Below are 12,701 nucleotides of genomic sequence, written 5' to 3'. Positions count from 1 at the left end.
CTTTACTTTAGTACTTTCTTTTTCTGCATCTTTATACTTATTTATTGTAATTTTCACTCTGCTACTTTTATTTGACAGCTGTAGTTAGTAGTTTCTCAAACCCAATGCCTGGCCATTGGGTTTGAACCCAGGTAAGCCAGTGCATTAAAACAGCGATGGGATGGGGAAACGATGACAACAAAAGCTGTCAAACTTTCGGTCATTATTTACTTATCGTGTATTTTACTTTGCTATTATTGTGTAATGAGTTTGAGGATTTTCCTTGGTATTAAAACTGTAACCGCTACAAAATGTGCAATAATCACGTCACATGAATTGTAGAGATACCCATGAAAAAGAATAGGCTCATACGTAGGTCTATAAACAAATTAAAAATAAATTGATTGTATGCTATGCCAACATATAAATAATAGATCTGGCATTGATGGGACTATCCCTCTATGGATCTTGTCCATCCCGTTTTAGTGCCCGGGACAGTGCTGAAACGACACACACATCAAACAGCGCTATCCGTCGGACTCATAATTAGCTCCTTATATCATAGGCTATTTGGGATTTTTGGGGTTGTGCGTATAAACAACTAAAACATTGCATTTGAATACTTATTTAGACGTCAATTACCATGGCAACGGTCAAAGCTTCAAAAGCATTTCGGTCAGATATTTGATACTTTGATTCAGAGTTTATTTATGCTTATTTGGCGTGGATTTCAACTGTGCTTTCTGGTAAACAATGTATATGTGTGTGTGTGTGTAAAAGCAGTAGAGCTCTTTCCCTCCCTCTCTCTCTCTCTTTCTTCATGCTGGGCAGTGACACTCCTCTGCCACCAGCACTCTAATAGGGAGGGACCAGGCCGCTCACTCAGTCCCGCTAATGTAGCTCACTGCCCCAGGCCATGGGCTAAGCTGGAGTACATCCCATCCCACACACACACATACACAGACACAGACACACACATGATGGCAGAAGCTCACCGTATACCCAACAACTCTGTGTCTTATCTACTGCTAAATCAAAACAAGGTGGAGGAGCCGGGTGTTTGCCTTGACTAAGTGCCATTTTTTTAATATAGTTACTTCAGTGTTAAAGCCTCAGTGCACCTGCGATTAACAGTTCAATAAGAGTTAATGGGATATCCAGTTTAAGGGTAGGTGTATTGACCACTGTAGCACACTTCTGTATGTGCGGTGCATCGGGATGTGTGTGTGTGTGTGTGTGTGTGTGTGTGTGTGTGTGTGTGTATATGTGGTTTCTTTCTCCCGGGACTCTCATTATCACTGCTGTCCCAGATGTCACCAAGCACATGAAACACACGTCATGAATAATGGAGTCTTATTTCTACATCTCTCCCCATTTCTCTCCTATCCGCCCACCCTCTTCCCCTACATCCTTCGTTTCCTCTGATGCTCCTACTGATGCTTAATCTCCCCGGTGCTCCGTCTCTCTGCGATGGTCCATTTAGCTTTATGCAGCATCGTCGGCCTGTCTGGTTACGATGGGTTTATGGGGGGGAACTCGGCGTCTCCGCAGCGTTGCGTTGAGTTATATCCACGCAAACGACGTCTTTTGCATACGATCAGTTTTATGTCTGCCCTCGACTGGCCATTCAGCCGCTCGATAGGCCGCCCCCCCACCCACCCCTCCTCATCATCCCCTCCCCCAGTGTTTACTGTTTAAAGTCACACAGGGCAAATTGGGACAGAGCAGTCAAGTGAAGCAGAAGAGACGTGGTCCCATCGCAGTGGAAACTGGACTCTGTTCTGTCTGTCTGCTCTTTCTCGTCCCCCCGTTTCTCTCCTCAACCTCCACCTTTTGTCCGTGCCTCACCTCTGTGCCCTCAACTTTCTAACCTCCTCTGCACTCAGGGTGAGTCGGTGCACAGCACAACACAGTGGCGAGGGGCAGGGCAGGGAGAGCATGATTGAAAGATGAGGTAAGCAGTCAGAATTGGTTAGGAAAGAGGACAGCAGTTAGGATTAGACACTGAAGCGTGGCTTTTTAATGAAAACATGACAGAGCTGCAGCTCCTTCCACGTCTTGCATCTCGTCCCCCTTCCATAAAAATGAACAAGCGACGGAGAAGAAGCAGGAAGGGGGAAAAAGAGAATCGAATGCTGAGATTCAGATATTGCTCATGCAGTGTTGGTCTTAACTGGCAGCGTGACTCGTGCTCCGTCTGAACAGTTTGGTTGTGTTAACAAAGTCTCTTTTATGGAGGAGATGCAGCGGGGTGGGCTCCCGTTGCACAATTAGTTGTTACACATCAGTTGTGCCAATAAAACCTGCTTTGAATGTGAATTGAAAGGAGTTAAGAGGGTGCCATTCATAGATGTTAAGTAAGTGTGCAGCAGAATAAAAGCCAGGAAAGTGTATATATTTAATTGGCTGACACCTGCTTCTACTTGGGCTTTTTAATGTACACAGCAGAGAGAGAGGAGAGAGCAAAGGGAGGGTGGAGTGGGCTCTCGCTTTGAATACAGATGCAACACCCCTTTTTTGCATAAAGGTTTGAAAGGAAGGGAGAACACAGACATGGACTGTTATCTCCTCCACAGTTTACCCTCCATCTTTCCCTTTGCTTTTCTCCCCTACTGTCTTTTTTTCTTCCTTTCTCCACTCATTGCTCTCTAAATCAAGTCATTCAGCCCAACAGGGCCGATTTTCTGCTTTAACACATTCCTCTGCTGCAAAACTGGACCGCTGCCATTGACTGACTCCACTGTGCTAATTTTATAACGTAGTTTATTATTTTTCATTCCAGCCGGGAAATGTTTTTTGTCCTATTTTAAGCCCTGTAGGTGTTTCTGTGTGTGTTTGTGCCTGGCATGTCTGCATTTGTGAGCACCAAGCACGTTCCAGCACCGCAGAGAATATCTCCGGAATATACTGCGTTTTTTGTTCTTTCTTCTTCTTTCTGTGACAGTCACGAGTCTTTGATCCGTTCCTCCTCCCCTCTCTCGTCTCACCTTCTTTCAAATTCTTCTCTGTAACTTGCTGCTGAGAGCAAGGGTATAGGTAGAGAAACAGAATGCGAGTCAGATTGTGGGCCACTTTTTCTATCATGACGTTCAAATAACTTAACTTAGACGTCCATGTACCGTATGTGTTCATTTGTGTTTGAGTTTGTGTTTTGTTTAAACCAGACAGTCACCTTTGGGATTACGGACTCAGGTCTGCTGGAGCAAAATGTTTACAGTTCACTGCGCTCATCAAATATGTATTTTTTATCATTTAAGTTACATCTCCAAAGGATATTTTATGCAACATGTCTCCTCTTCCAATGGTTTATGGTAATTGGTGAAAATAAATTAGTTTATAGGGTTGAATTTCATCACAACAATGGATTTTTGGTTAAATGTTTTAAGTAACTGTACATGGTAAATGGTCTAGTCTTACGACCACTCAATGCGCTTTTACATTACATGTCATCATTCACCCATTCATACACTGATGGCAGGGGCTACTACGTAAGGTGCCACCTGCCCATCAGGACTCTAACTAATCATTCATACCCACTCATACATACACCAGGCACAGCATACATTTAAGGAAGAAAATGACAAAATCTTTATTATATAATAATTCATTTTTCATATCAGGAATTTCTGCTAAATATGTCTATGTGTAATATAATATGTGATGTGTATTGTCTCTTATCATAGCCACATTTCAGCATACCTTCCATCTTTCCCTGTGAAGCCTAATTGTAAAGGTAACTGTGTGAATGAGTCAATTTCCTTCTGATCTTCTAACTTTAGACCACATCTCTTTAATGGATAAACACGTTGCGCTGCAGGCATCTATCTGAGGATTTATACTGTTGTTGTTGTGGAGGAGTGTAGCCTCTGACCCTCCGCTGCTTTGGCACATTTTTCTCCTTGTGCTAGCTCATAGTCATCATAATGAGCAGTGAAAATACGCTAACCTTCATTTAACTGGGAGAGCCCTTCAAGGCAAGGAACCACTGCCTTTGACCATCAACAGTGTTGAGTAAGACGGAGACTCCAGGGATCAGATTGTAGTGCTCCGCCAGAAGGAAAACAGGGATGTAAGTTCGATAGCTCATTAGCCTTTTCCGAACTGATTAGATATGGGGTCCATACTGGGAACTCCCACAGGAACAGCAGTGGTTTTAACCAGAGCTGCAAGTGCTGCACGATCATTCCTTCAACTCTATTTTAATTTAGTTGTTTTTTTATGCTTTGTGCACGGGAAAAGCTGTATTCCGGACAGGTTAGTAAGATATTTCCTGCTAAGAGAAGAAAAAAGGTTGTCTCCTAAAATAGAATAGTCTAGATAGTGTGGAAATGTGCTCCTCTAAAGCATGTAGGTCAGTATCACTTCCAAGAGCTAAATTAGTTTCCTGTTGAGGGTAAAGAAGTCCAACTTAGTTTCCGAACTGCCAATGAAAGAGGCCCCAAGTAATATTAACTACTTTCTGTGAGTAGGTGAGTCCTGAAGGTTTAAAAGCTAAATAAGTTCCTGTTTTTATTCTTATTTCAAGGCAAACAAAAATTGGAGCTAACTGCCTTTCTAAATCCAGATTGACACTCAGGAAATGGGAATATTAAAAAGAATGTGTATTATGTTGAATGGTTTAGGAAAATATTCCTGATTGGATACAAAACCCTACCTGCATCTAAAAATGCTATATTTAGCAACTACCTACTGATACTATTATCTTCCCATTAGTTTCACTGACAATTCATCATTATGATTTTCTGTTTCATCCTTGTTGATTGCAAACTGGTAGTGCTTTAATAATTGCTGAAAGTACACGGAAATCGTAACAAGATGGCAGTGAGAAGACCCTAGCAACAGGGAGAGGATGAAGAAAGCGTGAGAGTGGGAGGGAGGGGGAAAGATGCAGAACATCAATAAATAATGGCCCCACTGAGGAGGTGGAAATATGGGCCTCGTTATCTTTGCGCCGACGCCTTCATTTGCATGTGAGAAAATGAGGCTGCTACTAACTCTCACACACAAACACTCGGTGCACTCACACACAACTCTTGGACCCACACAGGCTACAGTATGTATCCTATTTATAGACTCTCTCATGCTTTTATTTTGCCTATTCTCTCTTGCACATTTACACTTCCATTATTTTCCCTTTACTTTCCTCCTCTTTGGTATTTGTCACAGCAGCCGGTCTGGCCTGTTGTGTGACTGCGAGGCCATGGGCATTTTGTTGGATAAAATAAAAGAAACCCTTTATTACACAAGCAAGGTTTACTAAGGACATACAGTATGATTAATTTGATACATTACATGCAAACATAGCATACAGTTGCTGCCCCTATATCACCACTGAGAAATCTCAAGAGCATTTGGATTTTTCTCTTTTACTTTAACCTATATAAAAAAATATTTTTTTTTAATTTTTATTTTAAATGAAAAAGATGGGAGGGGTGAAGGTGAAATAATCTTGCTTCTGTTGAAAAATATAAAGATGATATTCGTTTAACACTGATTTTCCTGTCAAAAACAGACATAATTTTCCAGATCCAGCACTTGTGAGTTAAGAGTACAATAGTTCCCCTCTGGACCCCATCTGCATCAGGACTTCACAAACAATTTTGCACAATTTATTCCATGAATGCGTCTCATTGAGACTCGGACCGAACCAAAATCCAACAATGTTGACATCCTCGAGGCGATACAGCTTCTTTCAAAAAAGCTTCTTTATGGGTGAAAGAACTCTTCAAAGAGCCATTTATTTTTGAAAAATACTTACCCTTCTACATGGTTCCTTTGGAGTTTTTTGGAGGATCCATGAGTACTTCTATTTACTAACCTAATGGTCATTTTTATTTATTAATTCTTTGTGCTTTGTAAAACAAAAAGCTCTGTGATGATTTTACAGCTATTAAAACATGGTCAAAAACAGCTTAAATTATATATAACTGTATTCTAATACAGTTTTTGCGATGGTCTGTTATAAAAAAACATTTGAAGTACCACGTGTGATGGTACAGTTCATCAGTATTTTCTCTGTTGCTAACTGTAACAGGAAGAAGGCGTCCCAACTAAGACCCTAGTTTCTGTGTGAACATGTCTTTCTTCCATGTTCTAAGCATTCCTAAATGCTTAGTCTATAAGCACGAGTTGAAGTGGGGGACAAAAAACAGATTTGTGTAAAAATGCACAATACTTGCGAGAGAGAGAGAGAGAGAGAGAGAGAGAGAGAGAGAGAGAGAGAGAGAGAGAGAGAGAGAGAGAGAGAGAAGAGAGAGAGAGAGAGAGAGAGAGAGAGAGAGAGAAAGAGAAAGAGAGAGAGACTGAATTAAGATATCATATGGCTCAATTGGAAAAAATAAAAAATGCAACACCAACAACTGTGGCCATTTTCTACTAAGAAGGTCTGCATGCATGCATGCATGTCTGCATGTTCTGCTGCAGCTGCATGTGTGTCCATGTCTATATATGTGTGTCTGTGTGTGTATAATGCACATTGGCTCAGTTTCTCGTTATCTAGTCAAGTCAGCATGAATAAAAGCTGAGGGAGCACAGTGATTTAGTAATTAATATTTTACTCTGTCTGCCACTCTGCTTAGAGACTGAGAAAGAGAGAGAGAGAGAGAGAGAGAGAGAGAGAGAGAGAGAGAGAGAGAGACAGGAAAAGGGGTGAGTGAGACGATGAGAGGGTTCACACAAAGAGATGGAGAGTCGACTAAAGATAGACTGATGCTATACAAGCAACTTAGATAATAAGGGGAATAATGTGATGTGCTGTTTAATCAGTGTTGTTTCAGAGGGATGAAATCTGTCCCCTCCTGAAGACAGAAAGTCTGGCTTTGACAGATCCAACTGACTCTCTTTCTCGCTCTCTCTCTCTCTCTCTCTCTCTCTCTCTCTCTCTCTCTCTCTCTCTCTCTCTCTCTCTCTCCCTCTCCCCTTGCCTATGTCAGAGTGTTGTGACAGGCGAGTCGTCGGTGTTGTGGGAGTAGCAGTCTTAAAGTGCTCATTATCCTGTAAGGCTTCATTCTGGGGGGCAAACAAAGGCTGCTGTGAAATTGCAGCCTGTGCCTCCCTCTCGGGTCATGCGGTATATTCCATGCAAACACATGCACAGTCCATAACTGCTACCTTCAGTATTTCTGCTCAACCTCTCCGCAAGACCCCGACAAACACAGAGCTTGTAGATAAAATATTGATGCTGATAAACACACAGGTGCACCTGAACGCAGCCAATCCAGCTGCGGGCCTGTAGCTTAGATGCAAAAAGACGCAATGATGTTGGCAAACCTCAACTAACCTTATTGTATCGCAGCAACCATTTTGAAATATGTCAGACTTACGACAAGCTGTGAGACAATTGCTCTTTCAAGATGTGTTATGTTGAAGTGGTACGGATAATTCCTGTGCCTCTGGTTTCCCACTCTTCCCTTTAATCAGTGGGCACAGCATGGAAACTTTGGGTTATGTACCGCGGTTCTTTGAGTAGCACAACATGCTATAAAGGAGAACAGGCAGCTCTCATCACATAGTTGCACACTTGATCTTTGGCCTTCCACACTTTAAACATTTAGATCGTTTGGAGATGATGGTGCTGTTCTACATGACGTGTAGAGGGGCAGTAAATCTGTCTCTTCTCTGTCTATGGGTGGTGTAAGTGACCGCTGCGTGTCCTCCAGGCCTTGAAAGAGTGCCAGGTTTTTGGGTAGCTACATTATCAGGCAGGTAGTGCCAACTGTTCAGGCAGCTGTTTGTTCTTTTCACAATATGGTTTTGCAATGAGCACAATGCATTTGTACCAGAGCGATCATCTTGGAGCAGGCTTTTTTACTGCATGTTTCTGTCTGTCAGCAGTTTTTCTTTGGGGTAAATTAATACAAGTCTTTACTGGCCGTGTCTCCCTCAGGTAACAGGTTCTCGCTGACCTCCTTTGGGGCTCTTTACATCTCTGATGTTCAGAAGGAGGATGCCCTCTCCACATACCGGTGCATCACCAAACACAAGTACAGCGGCGAGACGCGCCAAAGCAATGGAGCCAGGCTCTCTGTAATGGGTGAGCAGCTTGGTGTTGTCAGTTTACTTATGTTAGTCTAATCATTATCTTTGTCTTGACCAAAGAATTAACCCATATCTGCCCTCCAGACCCAAACGAGTCCTCGCCCACCATCCTGGACAGTTTCCAAGCAGGGGAGGTGCACGCAGGCCAGAGTATCGAGCTCCCCTGCACAGCGGGAGGGTACCCCAGCCCCACCGTGCGCTGGCTGAAAGATGGTCGCCCGCTGCCCTCAGATGCCCGCTGGACACGGCGTTTGACGGGGCTGACCATCAGCGACCTGAGGCAGGAGGACAGCGGCAGCTACGCGTGCGAGGTCACCAACAGTTTTGGCTCAAAGGAGGTGTCTGGACAGCTTCACGTTATAGGTGCAACTACACACACACACACACACACACACACACACACAACTCACTTAACAACCTGACAGACTCCCGCGCTGTCTTCTCAGTGAATCAGCCTGGCAGATGGACACATTCAGAAACTCCTCTTCTTTTGGTTTGAGGCACACATATAAGTCACACCTAGAGTGTGTCTGTGACAAACACATGTGTGAGCTGTATGATGCCCCGTCATATCAGGTCTTAAAAAGAGAGACAGGGCGGTAATTCACTGAGACCGAATCCGTAACAAAGCTGCCAGCACCATTCACCATCAGAGAGGAGGGCGAGGAAGACGGAGATTATTACGAGGGGTCACAGAAGGGACGATCAGACATCCAGACAGTGCTGGAATGACATTATCTACAATGTGATAAGATAATTAGAGAGGCGGAGATAAATGTACATTGTGTAAACTATACAAAGAAACAAAGAGAAGGTGCGACAGAGGCAGAGAATAGAGAGGATGTAGGATTTGCCAGTGGGCACATCATGGCAGCACACTCTGTGACTCTGACAGAGTGGGGGGGTGGGGGGGAGACACAGCGATGCCCCCCAGCACACACCACCAGCTGCCTTATTGCTCACTGACATTTGCACACACACACACACACACACACACACACACACACACACGCACAAGTGGACAGAGATGTGAAGAGATATCTCCAGCTGCTTTTTTAATGAGTGCGTCGAAGTGATTGAGTCACCACCGCTGATTGTGCTGTCTCTCTTTTTCTCGCTGTCTCTATGAATGTAAACGCCTTTTGTATGTATATATGAATATAAATAAATATAGAGTAATTGGTATCACTTGACAATACAACACTTATAAAGGATTTAAAATGTGTTTATAAATCAAATGATGAATCATTAATGCTTTGCAAATGAGTAATAATCTAACATTATTGTAAATGCAGGAGTATAATTCAAATGATTACAAGTCTGGCAGCACAAAATGTATTTTTATCTAATGGTTGATTACTGGTTGTGAAGCATTTTTTAGTTATTTAGCACCAATCAATTAACAAAAAAGTAATACATGCTTAATGATTATAATTCATTGCACAGTGGCACCACCACACTCTTTTCATTTTTGACCAAAACATCAGAATTTTTGAAAAAGGTTTTGGATATCAAGATATGCTAATACAATATGTGAAATAAAAAGGAGTCAAGCTGTACAGCATAAATACTTAAAATCTATTTTTCATTTATATGGCAGCGCAACAAATTATTTTTCAGTGAAACAGAAAAACAGAAAATGCATAAACCAAATGAAAGAATAAGTTTCCTTTTGGAGTTTTTTTTTATTTTTATTCATTAGTATTCTAACGAACAACATGTGTCCTCTCTCAGATCCACTACGAGTGACCTTGTCCCCTAAGAATCTGAAAACTGGCATCAGCAGCACACTGTTCTTCACATGCACTGTGGAGGGCTCTCCAGAATACACCATCAACTGGTACCGCAACACAGAGCCCATCGTCCCCGACCAGCACATCTCCATCCAGGGACAACACAACGACACCTTGCAGATCACTGCAGCGCAGAAGTTCCACTCTGGGGCCTACCAGTGCTTCGCCTCCCGAAAGGGCCACACTGCTCAGGACTTTTCCATTATTCTGCTTGAGGGTATGTTGACAGAGACTGTCGAGGCACTAAACAAGTGCACATTCTGTATAAACACAGATGCAGCAGGCATTTTAATACAGCATCGTAACAGCAGGAAACCAGGCTCTTTAAGTTTACAGCTTCTACTTTAACTGTTGACTTTTATTCTTCATCTGACTACCCATGCATAAATTGTTTGCTGCTGCAAATGTCATCGATAGATACATAAATAGAGATGTGCATGAACAGATTTAATGTTCTTGAACATGTTGCTTTTCTGTCAGAACTTCTCACCACTCTGTCTTTATGTCCTTTATTTGTCATCTTTCTCTCTCTGTCTTTCTCTGCCTCCTCTTAGATGGTACTCCTCGTATTGTGTCTTCCTTTAGCGAGCGGGTGGTGAACCCCGGCGAGCCTTTCTCCCTCATGTGTGGGGCCAAAGGAGCCCCGCCCCCCTCCATTACCTGGACACTGGACGACGAGCCCGTGGTGCGAGACTCCACCTACAAGACGAGCCAGTACACCCTGTCTGACGGCCTGACCGTGTCACACGTCAACGTCAGCAGCCCGCTCATTCGAGATGGGGGAGTGTATCGTTGCGTCGCACGCAACTCGGCCGGTAGCGCCGAGTACCAAGCGCGCATAAACGTAAGAGGTGCCTGTCTGCTTTTCAATATAAATGCACTCTACACCTGATACAAACACAAGGGCTAGTGAGAGGCATAGATCACTTTGAATTCCAAACACAGTTACTATCTTCTCCTCTTCTCTAGTCTTTTCTTATCTAGTCTTATCTTATCTATCTATCTGTCTATCTATCTATCTATCTATCTATCTATCTATCTATCTATCTATCTATCTATCTATCTATCTGAGGGTACTTTAGAAAACACACAATCACTTAAGTATGAATATACACATATTTGATTAGATTAAAATCCACAAATATTCTCAATCAGATTTTAGTAAAGGGAGCATAACTAACCTCCCTCTCCACCTGTCAACTTGCCCCAATCACTCTATCCCTCAACCTGTATCTCTTCACCTCCTCCCGTCTCCGTGGCTGCTCCCTTACTCTGCCATGACCTCCCTCACCTCATCTGCCCCTCTCTCCGACCTCTTTGTCTTTTCTTTCTGTCCATCTCCTCCCTCCATCCCCTCCCTCTCTTCCCTGTGTCTCCAGGTCCACCCCGAATCAGACCCATGCGGGACATCACCGCAGTGGCGGGCAGGAACACCTACATAACGTGCCGCGTGATTGGCTACCCGTATTACTCCATCAAGTGGCTGAAGGACGGCATGCAGCTGCCTGATAATCATCGTCAAGTGGTCTTTGAGAACGGCACCCTGAGGCTGACGGACGTGCAGAAGGGCGCAGACGAGGGCACCTACTTGTGTAGCGTTCTGATCCAGCCCCAGGTGTCAATCAACCAGACTGTTCATGTCACTGTCAAAGGTAAGCGTGACGAGAAGAATGGATTCAAGGGGATAAAACTGCACTGGGCAATGTTTTAAGGTCAAATACATCCAGATAGAGTGACCCACCAGTGACTACTTGATTGGAATGTGCTGTGGCTTCACCCTATTTTCCAAAAGACATATTCACTTGAACACATCACTGTATCTAAAATTCAAAATGTCTCTTAAAACAGTAGTGAGAAAGCAATCTGTCCCAAAAAAATACCTGAAATAGCCATTATTAGTTCCTTGCCTTTCTTTTTCATTTAGGAAAAAGCAACAACAGAATTGTCTGTTTGGTGTTAAAAAAAAAAAAAAAAACACATGTATGCAGTTTACAGATGTTAGATAAAGAGATTATTGGGTATCAGAGTATCTAACCACTACCTATTGGAGACACCAATGTTCAAAGTTGTGCTGTGCTGCTTTACAGTAATGCTTGACAGACGTAGATGGTGCTTAAGAATCGATTTATGTTTCAGTGTGCGTTTGTACATTTTGTTTAGTCTGTGAGAGGGGTAACGATGGTAGCAGGGCAGCTGCAGAGGTGTTTAAGGGTGTGTGCATGTGCCTGTGTGTGAGTGTGTCTCTGATTTAATTAGATGAATAATAATGAAGCCTAGATTAAATCCCCCAGATGTCTCAGCTGTAGTACCCCCACCCCAACCTCTATTACTATGGCAACGGAATGACTTCCTCCTGCCAATTGGACTCTAACCAGAGCAGCTATTATGGGCTGCAGGAGATGGGGGGGGGGGGGGCACTGGCCAATGACCTTCTCTCTCTCTCTCTCTCTCTCTCTCTCTCTCTCTCTCTCAGCAATACTCCAGATGGCCACACTGACACTCATCCACATCTATTGCTACCTTTATTCCACTGACTTCTCCTCTCTCCCCCAGTGCCACCACTCATCCAGCCCTTCGATATCCCCTCTACCTCAGTGGGGAAGCTCATGTACATCGCCTGTGTGGTGTCATCTGGGGACATGCCCATACGCATCACCTGGCACAAAGACGGCCAGCTCATTGTGCCAGGCTCCGCCTCTGGAGTCGCAATAGAGACCAAAGAGTTCATGAGCTCCCTGCAAATATCCAAGGTGACACTGAAGCACAACGGAAACTACACCTGCATCGCCAGTAACGCCGCTGCCACCGTCAGCTGGGAACGACAGTTGATTGTTACTGGTGAGAGATTGAGCAGAGGGAGAATGGCATGATGATGAATTAGGTCAGATCAGA

At 43.5% G+C, this 12,701-nt stretch overlaps 1 protein-coding gene across 3 annotated transcripts in view; it reads left to right on the top strand.

Moving 5' to 3' along the window:
* Nucleotides 1–12,701, top strand: part of LOC137876601 (cell adhesion molecule DSCAML1-like) — a 52,304-nt gene that overhangs the window by 21,605 nt on the left and 17,998 nt on the right. For 2 of the 3 annotated variants that reach the window (XM_068716327.1, XM_068716326.1), the window contains exons 4-9: nucleotides 7,865–8,011; nucleotides 8,101–8,379; nucleotides 9,751–10,026; nucleotides 10,364–10,660; nucleotides 11,189–11,461; nucleotides 12,363–12,647. In XM_068716327.1, coding sequence (XP_068572428.1) covers nucleotides 7,865–8,011; nucleotides 8,101–8,379; nucleotides 9,751–10,026; nucleotides 10,364–10,660; nucleotides 11,189–11,461; nucleotides 12,363–12,647 — 1,557 coding nt within the window. Of the gene's footprint in view, nucleotides 1–7,864; nucleotides 8,012–8,100; nucleotides 8,380–9,750; nucleotides 10,027–10,363; nucleotides 10,661–11,188; nucleotides 11,462–12,362; nucleotides 12,648–12,701 lie in introns of those variants that run through there. The other variant, XM_068716328.1, reaches the window with a different exon arrangement.

The sequence above is a fragment of the Cebidichthys violaceus genome, unplaced genomic scaffold (genome assembly GCF_023349555.1).
Source record: "Cebidichthys violaceus isolate CVI_PGR_0920_01 unplaced genomic scaffold, fCebVio1.0.p SCAF_20, whole genome shotgun sequence".
Taxonomy (NCBI): Eukaryota; Metazoa; Chordata; class Actinopteri; order Perciformes; family Stichaeidae; genus Cebidichthys; species Cebidichthys violaceus.
This window is presented reverse-complemented; position numbering and strand designations above follow the sequence as displayed.